General features: G+C 38.4%; 1 protein-coding gene across 1 annotated transcript in view; it reads left to right on the forward strand.

The window, feature by feature from the left end:
- The window catches only part of GRM7 (glutamate metabotropic receptor 7), a 638,108-nt gene that overhangs the window by 609,629 nt on the left and 5,599 nt on the right, over positions 1–22,880 (forward strand). The window contains exon 7 of the mRNA XM_040245962.1: positions 15,720–15,920. Within this exon, the coding sequence (XP_040101896.1) occupies positions 15,720–15,920 (201 nt within the window). The remainder of the gene's footprint in view (positions 1–15,719; positions 15,921–22,880) is intronic.

A 22,880-nucleotide genomic window follows, 5' to 3' on the forward strand; every position in this document is an offset into this window, starting at 1 on the left:
TTGATGACATCTTTAGAATTGTCTATTTATAGTACTGTGTCTTCTGTAAACAGTGGCAGTTTTACTTATTCCCTTCCTACTTGAATTCCTTTTACTTCCTTTTATTATTTGTACTATTTTTATCTGAGTGTTGTGATTAGAATTTCTAATTCCTGTGTTAATAAAAGAGGTGATAGTGGGCATCATCCTTGTTTTGTTCCTGATCTTACAGGAAATACTTTCTACTTTTCACCATTGAATGTTATGTTAGCTGTGGGTTTATCATAAATGGCCTTTACTGCGTTGAGATATGTGTTCCCTCTGCACCCACTTTATTGAAAAATTTTTATCATAAATGGTGAATTTCATCAAAAGCTTTTTCATCATCTATTGAGATGACAGATGATTTTTATTCTTCACTTAGTTAATGTGGGAAATAACATTGATCAACTGGTGGATATTGAGCCATCCTTGCATCAGTGGAATAATTCCCACTTGAGGATGGTATATGATCCTTAGAATGCACTGTTGAATTCCATTTGCTAACATTTTGTTAAGGATTTTTGCCTGTGTGTCCATCAGTGATATTGGCCTGTAAAGTTCTTCTTCTTATTTTTATTTTTTTTTTGTGTGTGTGGTGTCTTTTGTCTGATTTTGTTATCCAGGTGATGCATAAATCATAGAATGAATTCAGAAGCATTTCTTCCTCCTCAGTGTTTTGGAAAAGTTTGAGAAGATTAGGTGTTAAATTTCCTTTAAATGTTTGGTAGAACTCACCTTTGTAGTCCAGTCCTGATACTTTTGTTGTGGGGAGAGTTTTAAAAATTACTGACGCATTTTCATTGCTGGAGATTAGTCTGTTCATATTTTCTGTTTCTTTTTGATTCAGCCATGTATGATTGTATATTTCTAGCAATTTATCCATTTCTTTTAGGTTGTCCCTTTTATTGGTAAATAGTTGTTCATAGCAATCTGTAATGATCTTTATATTTTTGTGGTGTCAGCTTTCACTTCTGATTTTATTTATTTGGGCTCTCTTTTTATCCTAATGAGTATAGCCAAAGGTTTATCAATCTGATCTTTTAAAAAATCTAGCTGTTAGTCTCATTGACTTTTTAAATGTATATTTCACTTATTTATGCCCTGATCTTAACTATTTTTTTCCCTCTTACTGACTGAGTTTTGTTTGTGGTTGTTTTTCTAGATCCTTTTCATGTAAGGCTAGGTTGCCTCATGTAGGAGATGTTCTTTAGGATCGAGCTACACTCTCCCCTCTAGTCACCAGAGCTCTCAGGGTGCCCATTGTATAAACTGGGTGGCCCCTCTGTTGTGGGAGAGTTGGCCACCATTAGTATGCTGGTGGGCAAGGCTGGCCTGACTTGGTTAGCTGTCAGGAACTGCTTCATGCGGAGATTACTGCCCTGCTGGTGGATGAGACTGGGCCCCAGTGCAATGGATTGTGTGTCTGGGGATCCCAGGCTGGGTGCAGGCCATTGTTGGCCTGGGTCCCAGGGTGGCTAGCTGTGAGATCTGGGGTTCTGGGGCTGCTGTTGGCCCACTAGTTAGTGGGGCCAGATCCCCACGCCACTGGTTGCTTGGTCTGAGGAATTCCAGGACTGGTACCTACTAGCTGCTAGACAAGTAATCCCCCAGCACTGGTAGGTTAGAGAACAGGATTCCAAACAGCCTCATGGTAAAATGATCTGCCCAAAATGGCTCCTGCTAACATGTGTATCCCTGGGAGAGTTGCATTTACCTCCAGTCTCTCCAGGAGGCTTTCCAAGATCAGTAAGTGGTTCTGATCAAGGCTCCTTTCAAGTTACTGCGTATGTACAGGGTCATGGAGTGTGTGAGTTTTGTGCACAGCCTTTGAGAGCAGAGTCTTTGTTTCCTATAGCCCTCTGGCTTTCCCATACACCAGTTCCACTGAACTTCAGAGCCATATGCCCTGGGGGCTTTTGCTTTTCCTCCTGGAGTAGGACCCCTGGGCTGGGAAGCTCAATGTGGGGCTCAGACCTATTACTCCTTGTGAAAATTTCCTGCAGGTCTGATTTGTTGTTGTTCAGTTGCTCAGTCATGTCTGACTCTTTGCAACCCCATGGACTGTAGCATGCCACGCAATTATGATTATCCTCCCATTTGTAGGCTGCCTCCCGATGGATGGATGTCTTGACCCCACTTATTGACTCCACCCCTACTGCCTGTCTCATTGTGATTCCTTCTTTATATCTTTAGTTGTAGAAAATATTTTCTGCTAATCTTCAGATTGTTCTTACTGATAATTGTTCTGTAAATAGCTAATGATTTTAGTGTGCTTATGGGAAGGAGTTCAGGGTCTTCTTACTTAAACATTTTGGCTACACCTCCTTCTTAAATAATACCATTTAATCAACATTCAGGCATTAACCCTGTGCTCTCTTGGACTGTTGAACTACTCTGATAGAGAATCTGCATAGCCTGCGATGCTGAACTTCTAAGACACTTAGAACATGAAACTGTTAGGTCTAATACAAATGGTCAGTGGCATATAAAGAAATTGAAGTTCGTCATTACTCATTAGAAGTGCTTTAAACCACAATGAGGTTCTAATTCATACAGATAACATGGAAAAGACTGATAGCATCAAATATCAGAGAAGATATGGAGAAGCCTGCATTGCTATTAAAATACAGTGGTATAAGTTCTTTAGAACATGGTGACACCTTTAAATGTTAAACATTCATGAGCTTCTAATATAGCAACACTTATTCCTAAATATCTCTAAATATTTACTCAAGAACAGTCACAACATACAACCACAAAACTCTTGTGCTGAAATATTCATAGAAGCTTTATTCTTAATTGACCTCTGGGAGGACAGTCCTCTATTGGTGTCCTTTGCTATACTGAGGGCAGAGGAACTGATTATCTTTCCAAGATATTTTTATATAGCAAATGGCCTTGGAAGATACAGATAGCATATCATCAAGAAGCATAGGGATGGTTTGTTTACTAGTCACTATATGAAGATAATATCTCCCTCTGGAAAAAAGGCCAGGTAGCTTTGCTTGAAGTCCTTTAGAAAAGATTCAGACTCCCTAAGCTCAGAGACTGAAAGTGTTACTATAAGCTCATTGTACGTGCAGCATCTACCTGGACTGTGCTTTATCACCACCTTGGACTTCAGGTGGTAAGGAGGGGACTCTGAGAACACATTATGTTCTTACTGTACCTAGCTCTGAACCAGGGGCCTCACGTCTTCAGCCAGTATCCACACAACTGTGGCAGGCTAAACTCTTACACATAGAATAAACTCTCAGACCCTCCATCTGGCTTGACAAGCCCCATAGCCCAGATGTCCATCCAGAGGAAAATGGATAATTAAACTCTAACATATCCATTCAGTATAATGGTGCTTAGCAATAAAAAGAATGAGTTTTTGATACATGCCACAAACTAAATAAATATCAAAACTATTATTCTGAGTGAGAGTAAGCAGAGAGAAAAATGCATATTGTATAGTCTTTATATGAAATTCTAGTATAGGCAAAATTAACTTAGGTTAATGGGTGAATGGTTGCTTTATAGTGGAGGGAGAAGGGTTAATTGTGAAGGGACACAGGGTAACCTTCTTGAGTGATGAAAACATTCTGTGTAGGGCTTCACATTTGTCCAAATTGATTAAACAGTTCATTTATGACCCAGTGTTTCATTATATTCAGAATGTATCACCATTAGGAATATCACAGTTTGAGTTGAGAGTCAGACAACTGCACTCAGCTCTTTGCTAGACACTTATCTGTGTAATTTTGGGGATACATTATTTAAATAAAGCTTCAGTTTCCTTACCTGTAAATGGCAATATAACAACAGAATCTTCATCATTGTTTGATTATGAGAATTAAATGAGATAATGCATGTAGAGTGCCTAGAATAGTTTTTGGAGAATAGGAAATAATGAATGTTAGCTATTATTTTTCACTGCAGTACTCTCTATGAATACCAGACAACTTGAACTTTGTAAAGTAGTCTGATAAAGAGTTATATAACTATGATTTAGTCACAGATACAATGCCTGTGGAGGCAGAATCACAACCCAGATATGTCTGATATCAGCCTCAATGTTCCTAACTCTTGGCATGGTTGGTCTGAAGATAGGAGAGATGGAAGTACCATCACGTTGGTTTCAAAATATTGAGATTTTGAAGAACTTTTTTCTCATTAAATCATACTGGCTACAGGCGTTTTAAACTAAGCCTTGATTTCTAGATTTTACATCAAGAACCTCCTCTTCACTGGCCTACAGAGGGGTGTCGTCCAACACCACTTAAGTTCCTTCCACCGTAGCAAGGATGTGTAGCTAGTTGCTTCTCAGCCAGATTACCCCCTGTGTTCTGGCTGTTGAACTTTCAGTTTCAGCTTTCTGGTTATTACTTGGTTAAGACTTTTTTCCCTTGCCAGTTTAGCTGTTCTATATTTGTTTTTTATTACAGATGACATGTGATATTCCTAGAAGCTCAGAGCCTTTGTCTGAGAAACTGAGAACTGCCAAGTTGAGAATTGTATCGACTCTATTTCTGTTATGAATGTTGTTAGGGTTCAGTAGGAAGAAACCTATCTATTTCATTGCTGAATGATAATGATTAAATGGTCAATAGAATATATTATAAGGTATGTGTACATATGTATAAAACTTTAGTGTAAAATCAATCTTGCCTTGAAAAAAGAGCTAACTCAATATTTTTTTATCATGGTCACTTGAATAACTTAATTGAAACCAGTGAGAACAGTGATAAGTAGAGTCTTTAGGCACTAAGAACCCTATTTAAGAGAAAGATCCCAAATATCAGGGTTCAGTGACCTACTGTTTTCTCACCATCTTTGTCTGCAGTCATCTGCTCACATAAATTAGGTATTCCTTCTCAGTCATTGGCTATCCATGGTAAATGGTTATAATCTTTGTTTTCTACCTTTTTACAAAAGTTACTTTCTTCTTATTTCACTTTCCTTTTCACTATATTCATTCATCCTTTCCTCCTTTCTGGATGCCCACTATACCCCAGGCCCTTTTTTGGAGTTCTGGGTATATTAAAATGATGAGAAACCAGACTTGCTTCTGGGGAGTTCCACATGCATATATACATATTTCCTTTTTATTTATAGTCACCAGCACTGGATACAGAACTCAAATGGAGCTAAGCCATGGCTCTTGCTTTTTTATTTATACTTTCATTGGACTGATGATCCTGCAAGTCCTTTCAAACACCCTAGTGGGATCAATTCCCTTATGCCCTTTCTCTGCATCTCTCAAGGCAAAGAGGCGTTATGCCAGCGACATGAAATCATTCCATCCCCACAGCATGCTTACCTTGTTTCAGGAAATAACTTTGGACCCTAGGAGTCAGATGAGTCTGCTTGTATCTGGACTGTGTATACATGTGTGTGTGCTAAGTTGCTTCAGTCGTGTCTAACTCCTTGTGACTCCATAGACTGTAGCCTGCCCAGCTCCTCTGTCCATGGGATTCTCCAGGCTAGAATACTGGAGTGGGTTGCCATGCCCTCTTCCACGGGATCTTCCCGACTCAGGGGTTGCACCTGCATCTCTTACATCCACCTGCGCTGGCGGGCAGGTTCTGTGTGCTCCTCCCTATAAACCTGGGGAGCAGAGTCATACTCTCAGCCCTGAGGTGAGAGCTGGAAGCTCTGCATTTCAGCAGAAACATCTGACTGGAGCTGTGAACAGGGAGTGCAGGAGAGGGTTTTGTTCACGTCTGTGTCCCTTGGCTCTCGTGGGTGTTTGGCACGTAATTCCAGGCAGCTGACTTCACCGCCTCTGTTTCCTCCCTGGTTCCCCTTTTCTTCACCCCAGTTGTCTTCTTTTCCCTCCTCCTCCTGTTCTTCCCTTCTCCTTGTCCATCCTCTTTTCCCTCCTTGTCTCCCTCTTTCTCACCCCCATCTCCTCCTTTCCGTCTCCTCCTCTTCTGTTTCTCCTCCTCCTACTCGCTCTGTTTTTCTCTTCCCCTCTTATTTTTTGTAAGATCATGTGATCTTTCAAATAAAGACAAAAAACAGAGGGGATACTGCAGTAAGCCCCCATGTATTCATTACAGAACCTCAACAGTAGTCAATATACAGCCAGTTTATATTCACGTGTACCCCACATGTTTTTCTCTTACCTCTGGCCATTTCAAGGTAAATCCAGAGATTTTTTTTTTTTTTGACACTTCACTATGTTTTCTAAGAGATACTCTTAATATAACACACAAATATACACAGTAGTTCCCCACAGTCATCCCATTGGCTCTCCTTTTTCTCTTGAAGTCTTTTTAAAATGTTTTTTCCACTCTCTTTTTAACTTTTTCAATTTACTGTTGAAGAAAATAGATTATTTACTATTTTTGTAGAATTTCTTACATTTGGATTTTGCTTTCATTTCTGCAGTGTTGACTTGCATGTTGATTTTCTGTACTTCCTGTAAATTAGTTAATACATCCAAAAGCTTGGTCAGGGTTCATGCTGTTCTTTCTTTCTCTTTATTTTCCTCTCCTCTCCTTTTCTTTTTATTTCCTTTCTTTCTTTCTTTCATACTTTTCCTCCCTCCTTCCTTTCTTTCTTTCCTCCCTACTCCCCCCTCCCTTTTTCCCCTTTCTTTGTGTGGGAATCTGTGTATTGATTTGACAGAACATTTACCAGTTGGTACTGTACATTTACTATTGCCTCATATCCAAAGACAGATATCTGCCTTTAATTTTGTGAGATGTTAAGATCAGAAATGAAAATATTTCTATTTAGGGAAGGACAAATACTGGGGGCAAAGAAGCTAAATTGACGTTTAATTTTTACTCTGAAAATTTGTTTCTTTGTGTACTCTCATGCAGACTCACATATACAATGTCATTGTCTAAATTAAGGCAAATAACTTATAATTTCTAAAACAAAGAAAGAGGATGGTGGAAGAGAAGGAAGAGGACAAGAAGAAAGGGAAAGATTAGCAATAGTTCCAGTATCATCCCCCTGACCTGTTGTCTCTAAAGTTCTCATCAGCTTGCCACCTCAGGGTTTTAGTAGCTATTGGTGATGATAGTAGAGACCCAGTATTTCACCTGATGTTTAAACAAATTTCTAATAAATTGACTAGTATTCTAAAATTTCAACCTAAATATAATCCTTGGAATGGCACAAACAAAATTTCAGAGAAGTAGAATGTCATTAATGAAGGGGTTCCTGCTGAGGGGTCAGTTAGGAGACAAGACATCTATATGAGTGTCTTTTTCTTACTCTTGTAGTCATTGCCAGAAAGATTGCTTCACCAATAAACTTACTGTTTGTGTAGAAGAAGCAGCCTACCCTGTATAGAGAGAAATTTAGCCTAAGAAATCAGAAATCTAGGTGAGAGAGGAAATCTAGGTGAGAAGCAGAAACTGAATCTGTGCCCTTTAAGAAGCCCCATCTTCTTGTGTGGTATATCAAGGTTTCTTGTGTGAATTTCAGAAGCACTGTTCTTCCCTGTGCTCAATTGGCTGGCAAAACCTACAACAGACTTTTCTTGGAAGTCAAGTCCTTGGTTGAGTCTCTCAGAACACCTTCTACACACTGGGGGTGTGTGAAACTTGGGTCTGAATTATAGTTGCTTCCAATTTGGTGCCTTGTATGCATTGTATAAAACCTACGCCTGCTAAAATACATTAACTCACTGCATATATCATTGCCTGCACCCATCTTGAAATAAAAAATGGAAGTGTAGAGAAAAACCCAGCTGTGCCAATTAAGTGGTCTTCTGGGAAGCATTCTCCATGGAAAATGGTAAGAAATGAGGGTTTGTGGTCAGACCTTCTGTTATTCTTTTGCTAGAGTTGTTTTTGCATCCGTAGTAGGGTATTCACTGAGTTCACTGCAGAACATGATAATGTTAGTGGTTTGAGTCACAATGTAGTCATCCAAGGTGGAGGATCAGTTATTTTATTGTGTTCTTTTGTTGCTGTTCCTCTGCCAGCTTTTTGGCAATTTCTCTGGGCATTAACTTTTCCACTCAAGAAAAGGTCAGGAGAAACTATGATGGTGGTTGACAAACTGTCCATTTTCTCCTTTCAGGAAACTCGAGTGAAACATTTGCTGGAATATAAGGATGTAAAACTCAGGGCTAGCATGAACTTTGAGATTATCTGTGACTCTAAACTCAAGTTGGAAATAGAAATAAACAAAGGGAAAGCTCCAGGTTCATTGCTTTTCCATGTGCAGCTATGGACAGAGCCATTTAGTGAACGGTCTCTAAATGAAGTAACAGAGGGATAGGAAATGGTACCCACGAAAGCATTGGGAAGTTTTAGCATGAAACTCTGAAAAGTGCTTAGCGCAGAGCTGTTGACCAGGAAGAGCAGAGTAAGTGCAGGCTGCCTCTTGCACTATGACAAAAACCACCATTGTTCTTTGCACAAGTTGCTTGACTCATTCAGTTCTTACTTAGCCTCAGCTTCAAACAGAGGCACAGTGGCAGTGAAGGCCTTTGATCTCAACCCAGAACTTCTGACTTTTCCTCTACTGGTGTTTCTTGGCATGATTTGTTACCAGATTCTATGAATGGGGGGGGTCACTGTTAAAACAGCCACAAAAGAAATTTGCATAAAATAGAGTTTTATTTTACCATTGACATTCATCTTATAAAGAGAAATCTGTACCCATGAGAGAGAGAACAAGAAATCTCTCTGAGGTAGTTATTTACATATTTTTAAATTATGAGAGGGAGTACAGTAGCATTTTCATAAGGCTTGCCTGGTCACTGTAGTATTTTGAGAACCTGCAACATTTTGTAGCGCTCCAGGATATCCACCCTGCTTTCCCTACATCCTCTGTACACGGCATCTGGCAGTTCTGTCACCACTTGAATATGCCCCGACTCTCTCTGTGACATATCCTTTTCCTGTTTTTGTTAAAGCATTTATCATTTGCAAACTACCCAAGCATTAGTATTTTAGTTATTTATATACAGTATCACTCAGGACTTTAGCCTCAAGAAATGTTTAAGTTTGTGGCTTTATGGTCAATAAAATGTATTTGTGTAGTGCAGGGTTTAGAAGCACAGACTGCACGAGCATGTCTACTTCCAAGAGATCTTCCTGATGCAAATAACTGCCATTAATGTGTGAAATCAAAATAAAAATTATAATTTATGAATCCCCTAGAAACATAGGATAAACACGTGGCCAGTTGTTCAAATCTGTTTTTTGGTAGGGTTCTTAGTTCACACTGGCAAGTATCTTTGGTTTGTTTCCTGCTTAAGCCCAAACCCCTCTTTCTTTTAGTTTAATTTTGCAATGGGATTGTTTCTATTAATAATTTCAGATCCATAACTTCTTACCTTTTCTATTCTTTTTTTCTCCCTAATAGTTTGCTCTTACAGATTACCTAAGGCATATATTCTGAGAAAATAGTATATTAAAATCGGCAAGATAAACAGGTCTTTCAAAGAGAGAAGATCTCGCTAGCAGAACAAACAGTAGAAATTCTGGTTGTGAGAGAGTTTGTGTAGAGCAGCTGACAGTTTATTCAACAAAAGCTTACAGGAGTGTGCATTTAAAGATAAATACTGGACTGTTTGGGTAAAAATAAAAATACATCAGAAAATCAGGAGACTTTAAAAGGAAAGCTTCTTTGCATGCTGGGGAAATAAAAAAAATAATTAATGCTTTAGAGTTCTCCTCATTTTATCTAAACCTCAAACCCTTTCCTGGGAAATGTGATGAAAGGATGAACTTCATTCAGGAAAATATTATAATGACATTTCAGTTCATCAGAAAGCCTGAAAGAATGAGGTGTTAACTGTGAACTGATTGAAAATGCTTTCTTTTTTTTTCCTATTGTAATCTACATTGTTAAAAATATTTCTTGAAGCTACCCTTCTTTGCACTTTTGTTGGGGAGAAAGCATACTTATGCTTGTCCCTTGAGATGTTGTAAAATGGTACATGAATAAGAAGTGCAGTGTTCAAAAAAGCCTGGGAAACATTGAGTATCAAACTTTTTAGTTAAATAGATAAGCTATTGAATGTGTCACTTAGAAAAAAATGTACGGTATTTCTTGGCTTGGCTAACTCACAGCTCAGTAGTATTTTCACATCATTACCCCATTTTTATTCTACTGTTATTTGTATGCTGGGTAATTGGCTCAGGACCACAAAATGACTAGAGTAATTGCAGAATGTCTATGTGCATATATGTGAGTGCCTGTATATGTGTATGTGTTGGGGGTGTGTGAAACGTTTGATACAGTTGAGTTCCATCTCTCTTTGAGAGCAAATGAACTTTCCCAGGAATTCCCGTATATACTTAACATTTTTATTGACATATAGTTGATTTACAAGTTTGTGTTATTTTCAGGTATACAACAGGCAATTCAGTTATATACACATAATTGTGCTCTACAGTAGGTCCCTGTTGTTTACCTATTTTATATACAGTAATGTGTGTCACTTAATCCCAAACTCCTCGTTTACCCCCGCCTGACTTTCCCCTTTGGTAACCATAAATTTGTTATCTGTGTCTATGGGTTGATTTTTGTTTTGTAAATAAGTTCATTTTTGTTATTTTATATGTGGAACCAATAAACTCTTTTCTTACATCTCATCATGTAGAATTGTAACCCTGGCCTGTTCCTAAATTAGTGCTTGCTGAGGAGGAAATTGAGTTGTCTTAGATAAATGAGGATTGATTCAGTGAGGCTCAGGAAAGGTCCAGAAGCCCATCCTCCTGCAGTGGCCACCGGCACCAGAAGAGACCAGATCTCAGTTAGGGGAGGAGGGGTAGGGTGGTAGATGAATAACCAGAGACTCTGAACTTGGTGCGCGGTTGCATTTACAACGGTAGGGGAAATAAAGTTAGCCTTTTGTTGTTGTTAATGAACTTGATGTTGTTGCTGAAACTCAGCCCCTGATCACTGGTACTGAACAGAAATGCAGAGACAGAGTTTGGGGTGAAGTAGAAAAGAGTAGATTTTATTGCTTTGCCAGGCAGAGGGGGCCACAGCGGGATAATGCCCTCAAGACCATGTGACGGGATTGTGAGGAGTTTTATAGTGTTCAAGAAACAGGGCGTGGTCAGCTGGAGGATCATTCTCCGACTGGTTCGCATCAAGGTGGAGTTTCAAGCATCCTCATTCTTCTGGTTTCAACTGTCTAGGGTCTATGTACTTGTGGTCAGCAGTTTTCACCAGGAGGGGGTCTGCTTCCCGTAAAAACAGCTTAGGACTATGTGTCAGGCCTTTGTCAATATCTTTTGGGTAACTGGGAGTTCCGTGATTCTGTTATGTGGCAAATTTATAGTCTAGGTTCTTACCAGTTCTCCAGCCAACAGCAATTCTTTGTTTCTACATCTTCAGATTTCCCAAACATTAACTCTTCAGTTAGCATTTTACTTAAGAAGATAAGGACACAGGGGCTGTACACAGTTTCATTATGAGGCTACATTTTTCAAGTCCTAGTAGCCCCAAAGACAAATGTACACTTTTTTCTCACAGCCTTTAATAAGCTAATATATCTCTCTGGTGACTGTTCAAAAGAGGGAGAAAGCCTATAATGTTTCGCACATAATAAAGTATTTCATCATTTAAAATATTGCAATTATTATTCAAGGCATTCCATCTGATATGAATGTCTTTATAAAAGTAGTTGAAAAACTGCTGTCTTGAATTACTAGTCTGAACCTGTTTCATGATGTATATTTTATAATGGTCATAACACCTTCAAGATTGCCTTTTTAAGTACTATAAAAAATAAGAGAAATTTGTAAAGTAGCAGGTTATAAAAGTAATATTAGAAAATGAATTGCCTTATAACCGTAAGTATAGTAAAATGTTAATGTGAGAACCTAGTGAGTTCACTGTAAAATTCTTTCATCCTTGCCCTACAATTAAATTTTTTCATGACAGAAAGTTGGAAAATAATAAACAACCACAACAAAACAAAGAATAAATTTTTTGTATGCAACCATAAGTACTTAGGAAAGAAAGCCATATTTATAATTGCAAAACTAAGTAAAATACCAAATGCTAACTTTCCACAAAACACTCAAAACTCATGTGAGAAAAATTTTGAAACACCATTAAAGGAAACAAAAATAGACAAGCAAATGGAAAGTCACAAATGGGCATTCTCACCTTTGTGGAGACTTTTGTCTCTAAGTGCTAGAGTATATATAAATACAATGTAAACCCAGTAAATGTAATACCATTTTTTTTTCTCTTCTCAAGATAGATAAGTAGTTAGTCAAACTCATTTGAGTACATAAAAACTACCAGAACATTTGGGGAGGGGAAGGAATAATAATTATAGTGAGAGAGAGGTTAAATCTATCAGTTATTAAAATACATTATAAAGACTTTATAACTGAAACTGTAGTGTTGGCTCATGAATAAACAAATCAAACAGTGAAATAAATGTTAAAAATCCAGAAATATATCTAATTACACATGGAAACAGTATATAATAAAGGATGCACTTCATATCAGTGAGAAAAGTTGAACTGATGTATGTTACAATAACAAGTTATATAAAAAAAGATAAAATTTTAATTCTTCACATTGCACACCAGAATATATTCCAGGTGGATGAAACATCCAAGTTTAAAAAATAAAATTATATAAGTGCTAGAAGAAAGCATGGATAAAAAGCATTCTATACTCTGGGAATGGGGCATTTTTTCTAGCTATGATTGAAAATCCAGAGGCAGTAATAAGAAAATAAATTGATTTTTTTTAAGAAAAAGTGTTTTTATCTAATATAATTTTATGCAGAAAATACATAAAATGAGTAAAAGAAAAATGACAAACTAGGAAAAATATTTGCAACTGAGTCTGAAAGAATGAATATACTTTATTAATAAAGCTATTGTTTAAAACAGAAGAAAATGACTGACTTTTAATTAAAACATATAGCATAAAATAAAGACAATAGCTTTGAACTATATGCAAATATATTCAACCTCCCCTGTAGGAAGAAAAATGCAAATAAAAATATACTGTTACAGTATTTCTCACCTATATGATGGAAATCCAAGTCTGAGGATATGCTCAGTTGTCAAGTTGTTGGGAAATGAACTCTCACTCTTTGCTAGTGGGAGAGCAAATTAGTGCAACCCCATTAGAGGGGAATTTGCCAATATTTAGCAAAAAACTCGAGCACAGCAATCACCTTTCTCAGACTAAATGAACAAAATATTCAGATAAGAACTGAGAAACACATTTTCCCAAAGCTGTTCATTGCACTACATTTTTAGACTGTTGGTTAGCATGATTATTATTCTAAGAATGTTACCTGTTTATTACAGAATTGAGCAAATAAATAGCTGTAATGGTGTTATTAAGAACCAGGATTTTCCTCATTTAAAAAAAAAAAAGAAAAAAAGAGGCAGAGGTGTAAGAGTGTCAAGATAAGTAAAAACCCTGTGGTCCAGAATTTGAATTGAAGGTAGCAGTGTGGATTCATGACAGATTTTATCTTCTCCAAAACAGATTCCTGCTGTAAACACACTGCAAAGGTCTAGACCCAGTGAAAAGCAGTGAGCACAAGGTTGATTGGTACTTGAATGGTATACATATGAAACCCAGAAGTGTCTGCCATTTGAGATACTAATGTGTGCTCTGTAAAGGAAAAACACGAATTCACATAATTTGGGGAAATTCTGAACTTTCTCCTTGGAAAGTACACTTTATGTTAAATACTCTGAAACAATCTCTCAGTAAAGAAATCAAGTAATGTTGAACACAGTGGCTGTGGGGAGCACTCTGTTTTGCAGGGAAATGGACTGCGATTGTAGAATCCCTGTTGTTTCATTCCTACACAAATGTGTCATTGGAAATAGTCTGGGCAGTGCTGCTGCGAAAGTGAAACTCAGTCTGTGGTTAACTATTTGTGGTAGAGGTTCGGGAGGTCTAAAGAGAGTTCCTGGTATTATCATGCCCTTAACAAATGACTTACCTGGAGAATCCCAGGGATGGAGGAGCCTGATGGGCTGCCATCTCTGGGGTCGCACAGAGTTGGACACAACTGAAGCGACTTGGCGGCAGCAGCAGCAACAAATGACTAATTTAATACAAGTGTTGTTTAGAATCTATCAGATATAAATTCTGTGTTCAGTGCTGGGAATGTGATGGGTGTAAAAAGGAAAGGAAAGTCTGGTAGAGCACTAAAATGCAGTGATACTATTAATTTGATTATAAAGATTTGAAACATTTTATGAAGATATTTGTGATCAAGAAGCTAAGTATAAGCAACAATTGTACTATGCCATGGAGTGAGAATTAAGTTATGATGAGCAAAAGCAAGGAGGGACATTTCTGGAAAAGCAAAGAGCTTGAGCAAAGATAACATTAGAGTTGATGTTTACAGAAAAAATAGCCATACTTGTCTGGAGCAAAATATATATGTGTGCGTGCCTGCATGCTAAGTTGCTTCAGTTGTGTCCAACTCTGCAACCCTATGGACTGTGGTCCACCAGGCTCCTCTGTCCATGGGATTCTCCAGGCAAGAATACTAGGGTAGGTTGCCACACCCTCCTTCAAGGAATCTTCCCAAAGTGAGTGAGTGAGTGAGTGAGTGAGTGAGTGAGTGTGTGTGTGTGTGTGTGTGTGTGTGTGAATTATAGGAAGAGGGTGAGGTAAGGATGAGGCCAATGAAGTCAGAGAAATGTTGCTTCTGGGTTCTGGTAAGCATGAGTTGTTATCATTGCTGTTCCCATACATGACCTTGGGAAGGTGGTTTCATTTCTGTGAGGCTCAGCTTTCCCATCTATAATGAGGACTAATGATAAGTCACAAAGTGAGGATAAAATTAAAAAAAAATCATGTATATAAAGCTTTCAGCACAGTGGAGGGCACTTAATCACTGCTGGTTCTTACTGTTACTAAGCAGAGAGGAACAAAGTGGTGAATATCCTCCATTGTCAAGGGAAAGTATTTGGATTTCATTTTGCAGGCAGTGAAGAACCATTGCAGAATTCTGGGCATGAGGATGAAGTGATTAGCTCTGTGGTTTGGAAATATGAACATGAAGAGTGAGGGAATGAAGAGGGATACCTGGCATTGTGTCCTGATTGGAGATGAGGAAGCATAAATGGGAGCTTTGTAGTGTGGCCAAAACTGTTCACTTTTTAAGAGATTTTGGCTATTCGTTAGATATATGTATGTAGGAGGGTGGACTGAGAGACAAGAAAGAATAATAAAAAAAAGACATCAGGGTTTCCAGCCTGAGCATCTGAGTTGCCAGTAATACCAAAACCTGTGACAGACAACATAGGAGGAAGGGCAGGTATATAGAAGAAGGTAGTGATTTCAGGTGTAGTATTTAGTTAGTTTTCTCTTACTTTTTTTTTGGTCCCTCCCCTTCTAGAATAAGTGAGCTTTGAAGATTTGAATGTGGTGGCCCAGCTTCTAATCCCATTAATCCCTTGACTCTCTGGGATCACTGTGTTTGGGGAAGAATGTTGGCTTATTACAAAGGTTGTCATTGTGATCATTAGAAGTGCTGCTTCTGAGATCTATCAAATATATCAGAAATGAACTCCAGTAATGAACAAATATCCAGTAATGAACTCCAAAGTCAAATACCCAAAACCATCAAAGCAACCAAACATGGTAGCCAAATGTAGATATGTGGCCTGCAAGACTGCATTCGTCAAAGCATTGCTTTCTTTAAGCAGAGTTGAAAGTAAATGCAAATTGAAACATTCTCCTCCACACCAGTGTTTGTGTGTGTTTCTTGTTTCCCTGTGCAGGACAGGAGAGAATTGGGAAAGACTCCAACTATGAGCAGGAGGGTAAAGTTCAGTTTGTGATTGACGCAGTGTATGCGATGGCTCACGCCCTTCACCACATGAACAAGGATCTCTGTGCTGACTACCGGGGTGTCTGTCCAGAGATGGAGCAGGCTGGGGGCAAGAAGTTGTTGAAGTATATCCGCAATGTGAATTTCAATGGTGAGTCTCCGTGTTTTTTATCCCCCTCAGGCTGACATGGGGAGTTTATGTTTTAGAAAAACAACATCTAGAGAATGCCATGAAACTCTAGTATGTCTAAAGCATTATATGTAAAACTGACAATCACTCCTAATGACAGTGAAGCATTGATACCAAAGTACTTTATGAATCTAAGAAGTCACATTATGGCAAGTATGATTTTAATGCTCTTATATATTTATCAGTATTCTAATATGCTGACATGTGGTAAACCAGATAATATAACTCTGGGTGATACATAACTTGGTGGCATCTAAGTCTTTTGGCAAGACAGAAATTTGTCATAATCATCTGGTATATTTTTAAACAAATATTTCAAAATTCCAATATCTTGATCATGTGATATATTTTGCTTGCACTCATTAAACATATTTAAACATCACTATTCCAGTCTCTTGGAATCCTAAGTGCTGATATTCTGGTTTCATTGGTTAAGTAGTCAGATTACAGTTTACTCTTGAGTATGTAGATTATATCATTTCAAATGATTGTATAAATACTAAATGTATAGTTTAGCAGTGAGTGAGCAAATGAATAAATAAATTTGGGAGGATTATAGTTTACCTGGGGCTGTCCTGGTGGCTCAGAGGATAGAGAGTCAGACTGCAATATGGGAGACCCAGGTTCGATCCCTGAATCGGGAAGATCCCCTAGAGAAAGAAATGGTAACCCACTCCAGTATTCTTGCCTGGAGAATCCCCATGGACAGAGGAGCCTGTAAGGCTACAGTCCATGGGGTTGATAAGAGTCAGACATGCCTGTGCAACTTCACTTTCACGGTTTACCCTCTTTTTCTTAAAACAGAAGTTGTTGTGTTTTTTTTTTTTTTTTTTTGCCGAATTTTTCCTTGGTGAAAATTAGTAGGAATGGGAGTGAATAAGAGGAAAAGGAAGGGCCAGTTACTCTAGGTACTCAAGTTAATTGAAATAATGATTATGATTTTCTGTAACACCAAAATCTCATATTAGAAACTTATTTCTCAAGGTATAATACTTTGGTAGAAATTAATAAAGAAAGAAAGTGAAGTCACTCAGTTGTGTCTGACTCTTTGCGATCCCATAGACTGTAGTCTACCAGGCTTCTCTGTCCATGGGATTTTCCAGGCAAGGGTACTGGAATGGGTTGCCATTTCCTTCTCGAGGGGATCTTCCTGACCCAGGGATAGAACACAGGTCTCCTGCATTTCAGGCAGATGCTTTACCCTCTGAGCCACCAGGGAAGCTCAGAAATTAATAGGTTACCTAAAATAAATGAGTAGAGATGAGTGGGGAATATAATAGATTTATTATGAGCATTGGCTGACAGTTTTGGAGACTGACATGCCCCCAAGACCTGCCACCTATAAGCTGGAGAACCAGAGAACCAGCAGGGTGCTTTAGTCCAAGTGCACAGGCCTTGGGGTCAGAGGGTCAGTGGTGTAAGTTCTGATCTGCTTCTGAAAGCCAGAGAACTAGGAGCATCAATGTCTGAAGGCAGGAAAGGATGGGTGTCTTCTCAAGCAGAGAGTGAATTTGCCCTTCTTATGCCTTTGGTTCTATTCACACTTTCTAGGGATTGGGTGGTGCCAGCCCACACTGGGGAGGGTCACCTGCTTCATTTTGTTCAGCAATTCACCAATTCTTTATTCACTTTAACCATTCTTCCAGGAACAACCTCATATATACTCAGAAATCAAGTTTTGCCAGCTGTCAGGGCTTCTGCAGTCAAGCTGACACATAAAATTAATCATCTTAAATGTCAATTATATCTTGATTAAAAAAGTAATCTCTACATGGGATAATGCAAAATTTTATACAGTAATAAACCTAATATATTGCATATAAATACTGTAACCATACTGCAGAGAGTGGGAAAAAAAAGAATGCAAATAATTTTTGAAGACAGTATTTCACTGTACACTGTTCACAGTAGCTAGAAGTTAGTATGTTTTTCTCCCCACAGTTCTGAGGCTTATTTATGTCCATAAGAGAAGTGAGAGATTTAATAAAAGATATTGCAGATAATGAGCATCAGGTCTCTCATCGTCAGGGAGAGAAATGACTAGTAACGATGGGAGAAAATTAACACTGTGTTGACTATACCAACACGCACACAGTTGGAGAGATACAGAAGTGGATAAGGTTACGTCTGTATGTGTACAAACCTCTACTGTCTAGTTCTGTCCACTGACAGTGCCTAGGAGTGATAACATCCTGATAGAAATAACTGCACCTTCATTCACATCTTGTTTATAAATAACATTCTCCAATGAAATAGAGCTAGGGATCTCTAGTGGAACTCTTAATTCAGGGGCCAGAGCAGGGCAAATAAAAGATGAGCTTGAAACCGTGTTGTGCCACAAAGTAAGAAAGTGCTCAAAAATCGATGGGACCATGTCGAAGGGGCAAAGGAACCAGCTTGAAGAAGATCCCACCAGCTAATTCTAAACCAATAATGGATTTAACTGATATAATATAATAAATACCAATGAGTTCATGCTCACAGAAATAAATAATTGAACACACAATGCGGGAGAAGGGACAACATGATGGGAGGATGCAAAAACGGAGATACGAAATTCGCCAACGACCTCAGTAATAATTGCTTAAGATAAGAATCATCAATGGATGCTAAAATTCTGGGGCTACAGCAACATGAGAAATAAGATATTTTCCTAGCTTCAAAGGATCATTCATCATGGAACATGTTAATTACAAAGGGGAGAAGAGCAACTTTGAAGTAGAAAACCCTGGAACACAGTATTTAACCAAGTCATCTAGGTTACTGTCACCAATAATGAGACTTCATAGTATCACATACTTCTAATCGTTAGAGATATGTAAATCAAAACTTCAGTGAGTACCACTTCACACTAGGCAGAATGATCATTATCAAAAAGTCTACAAATAATAGATGCTGGAGAGTTTTTGGAGAAAACAGAATCCTCCTACACTGTTGGTGGGAATGTAAACCGGTGCAGTTATGCAGTTATTATGCAGAACAGTATGAAAGTTCCTTAAAAAACTAAAAATTATGCTACTATAATATGTGGTCCATCAATCCCACCCCTAGGCATGTATCCAGAGTAAACCATAACTTGAAAAGATACATGCACACAGACATTTATCGCAGCACTGTTTAGAGTAGCTAAGACGGAAGCAACCTAAGTGCCCATCAGCAGGTGAATGGATAAAGAAGACATGGTAGATATATTGATACGTACACTGGAATATTACTCAGCTGTAAAAATGCAACCTTTCCATTTGCAGCAACATGGGTAAACACAGGGATTATTATATAAAGTGAAGTAATTGAGACAGAAAGACAAATATCATATGATATCACTTGTATGCAGAATCTAAAAATAATGATACAAATGAATTTATTGATAAAACAGAGACAGACTTTGAAAACAGACTTATGGTTTCTGAAGCGGAAAGGTGATGGAGGGGATAAATTAGGAATTTGGGAATAATATACACATATTACTATATATGAAATAGATAATGAACAATAACTTCTTATAGCACAGGAAGCTAAGTATTTTGTAATTATCTATATGGGGAAAAAGCTATGTATATAAATCTGAGTCACTTTGCTGTATATCTGAAACTAACACAACATTGTAAATCAACTATACTTTAACAAAAATAAATTAATTTTTAAAAGATACCCTGAGAAGGTTACAGCATCACTTCTGAGGTCTTGTTGCCAAAAATATATAACCTCCATTTAATCATGAAGGAATATCAGACATCCAAATTGAAGGGTATTTTACAACATGACTGGCTCATACTCTTCAAAAGTGTCCAGGTCAAGAGAAAGACAAATGGAGGAATTGTTCCAGACTGAAAGGAATTTAGGATAAATTACTATTAAATGCTATGTGGAAACATTGATCTTAAACCAAAAAAAGATATGAATGGGACAGTTATTTTAAGAACATCTGTGGATTAGTTTTAAATAGCATGATAGCAATGTTAATTTCCTGGTTTAGATAATTATGGTTTAAAAAATCTTCTTCTTTTAAATAATAACCCATTTAAACCCACAATATTGGATTAATCATTCAGAAGTTATTTAGCATAAGGGTGAAGAAAAATCATATCCAGTTTGGGAACCAACAGTTTCCAAGCTGAGATGGAGACAAAATTGACTGAATACAACCAGAAAAATAGTTCAACTACAAATCACCTTCTTTTTGTAGTTTTTTTGCTCATCATACAGAATCCCCTAAAATATATAATTTTCCCAGAACCAGGTACATATAAATTTCATCATATATCCTGGGGTCATTTGCTGGGCTTTGCATTCTGGTCCATAGATAAACATCACCATTCAGAGGCCAGTAACAAAAAAATAGGTCATTTTGAGAATATTTTCGGTGATTCTCGTCTGATTCATCTTCCATAGAGTGCTTGTAGACTCATTTAGTTAAGATGGTCTTATCTGCTGGTGAACCAAAAATTGCTGCATTACTGACTGGAACTCAGGGTCTATGTCCCAAATAAATACTATGTGCCAGAAACTGTTCTAAGTACTTTTTTGTATACTGGATTCTTTAATATTCATAATCCCAGATGGCTTAGGTGCGGTTATTTTCCTTCTTTTTTTTTTTCCAACAGATAAACTAATTCATAGAGAAGCTGAGAATCTTGGTGTTTAAAGCCACGTGGTTTTGTAGTGATGATGCTGTTATTGTTACCTCGGGTTCCCAACTCCATGGCCTGCCTTCTTGACTTTTATTAAGCGTTTGAGAAAAAGGGCTTATTCTTGAGATTCCATCTTGGAGCACAGACTCTGTGGGAGACCACAGGCAGGGCCAGTTTGTTCCCTTTCTCTGTTGTTATTGTAATCATGCTCTGATGTCAATGTAATCTCCTTTCTCTGAGGAAATTCTTTCTGCCACCTGAACCGGCAGGAGACTTCCAGGGCCATGAGACGTTAACGGCAGGACTCAACTGTTTTATAAAGCAGAAAAAAAAAAAAAAAAAACTGTTAGATTTAGTTAAATGGCATTCATGTCACTTTAAGTGAGCAATTATTAGGGTGAAAAGAAATTTGACTTTTTTTAACTCATTCAGTGTCCTGACTTTCAGACAAATAAATCAGATTCTAGGGAGGAGAAAATATTTGTCCAACACTTCACAGCTAGCAAATGGCAGAGACAGACCTATAAATTAAGATTCTTTTTTTTGTGAAAAATGTCACCTCTCTTTTGCATATTTTAGAAAAATATTGATGTTTCTTGATCGTAGTAAGCTTAATTGTGCTCTTCTGTTACTTCAGTACAGAATTTTTCATGCCCCTGAGAGTTTTGGTGCAGTACAGTTTAACAACCTCAACCTTCACATTTACAGAAACATCAATTTAGGAAGTGATCATAGAATGCTCTGAAGTATTGCTACATCTTCACCGAGCACTTAGCCTCCTCTTGTGTACCAACAGAAAAGATGGCTAATTTTGTCTTTATGACTTCTAGCCGTCTTTCTTGCATCCCTCATGAATGCAGTGACCTGAGCCTAAATTTTAGTTATCTCCACATTTGCTCATCCAACCAGATGTCAGTATTTGTAAATTTACCAAATTTGTTCTCATGGGTACACGATCGTAGATAATTGCTCTATTGCGAAGTATTTAAAGTATGTCTGTACCTAGAGTTATTACTTTCCAGAAAACAGACTGGGTTGTGGTAAATTTTGTAAATATGATGCATCTCTTGTCATCTTCTTGAAACATGTAATTACCTTTCCTTCATCAAGGGTGAAATCTGCGTCCCCTCTCCTTGAATCTGAGTGAGCTTGTGTCTAATGCAGAAGTTGCAGTCTGTGAATTTTAAGGCATAAAATGTCATAGGGCTGTTGCATGGTTCTTTTGTGACTTCTGTATTACGAACACAGCTAGCAAGTTAGGAGGAAGCCAAGAAGCTAAGAAACAGGCTGCATGTGAGTGTTCCTTTCATGGCTCCAGCTGAGGTTACAGCTGACACTCAGCATCAGCCCTTAACCATGTGACCTTCAAGCTGCCCCAGCTGATGTGAGTGAAACAGAGAGACCCTTTTTTCTTTTCTTTCTTTTTTGTAAAATAATTTTATTTCTCTGTTTTTGGCTGTGCTGGATCTTCACTGCTGTGCAGGCCATTCCCTAGTTGCAGTAAGCGGGGACTTCTCTCCACTTGTGATGCACGGGCTTCTCATTGTGGCACCTTTTGTTGCAGTTCCTGTGCTCTAGAGCACAGGCTCAATAGTTGTGGTACACAGGCTTAGTTGCTCCAGAGCAAGTGTGATCCTCTGGGATCAGGGGTCGAAACTGTCTCACCTGTGCTTGCAGATGATCTCTTTACCACTGAGCCACCAGAGAAGCCCCCAGAGAGGCCCTTTTTGTGCCTCAGTTCAGTTCAGTCGCTCAGTCGTGTCCGACTCTTTGTGACCCCATGAAGCGCAGCACGCCAGGCCTCCCTGTCCATCACCAACTCCCGGAGTTCACTCAGACTCACGTCCATCGAGTCTGTGATGCCATCCAGCCATCTCATTCTCTGTCGTCCCCTTCTCCTCCTGCCCCCAAGCCCTCCCAGCATCAGAGTCTTTTCCAATGAGTCAACTCTTCGCATGAGGTGACCAAAGTACCGGAGTTTCAGCTTTAGCATCATTCCTTCCAAAGAACACCCAGGGCTGATCTCCTTCAGAAAGGACTGGTTGGATCTCCTTGCAGTCCAAGGGACTCTCAAGAGTCTTCTCCAACACCACAGTTCAAAAGCATCAATTCTTTGGTGCTCAGCCTTCTTCACAGTCCAACTCTCACATCCATACATGACTACTGGAAAAACCATAGCCTTGACTAGACGGACCTTAGTCGGCAAAGTAATGTCTCTGCTTTTGAATGTGCTACCTAGGTTGGTCATAATTTTTCTTCCAAGGAGTAAGTGTCTTTTAATTTCATGGCT

Source organism: Oryx dammah, unplaced genomic scaffold, assembly GCF_014754425.2.
Source record: "Oryx dammah isolate SB20612 unplaced genomic scaffold, SCBI_Odam_1.1 HiC_scaffold_9, whole genome shotgun sequence".
Taxonomy (NCBI): domain Eukaryota; kingdom Metazoa; phylum Chordata; class Mammalia; order Artiodactyla; family Bovidae; genus Oryx; species Oryx dammah.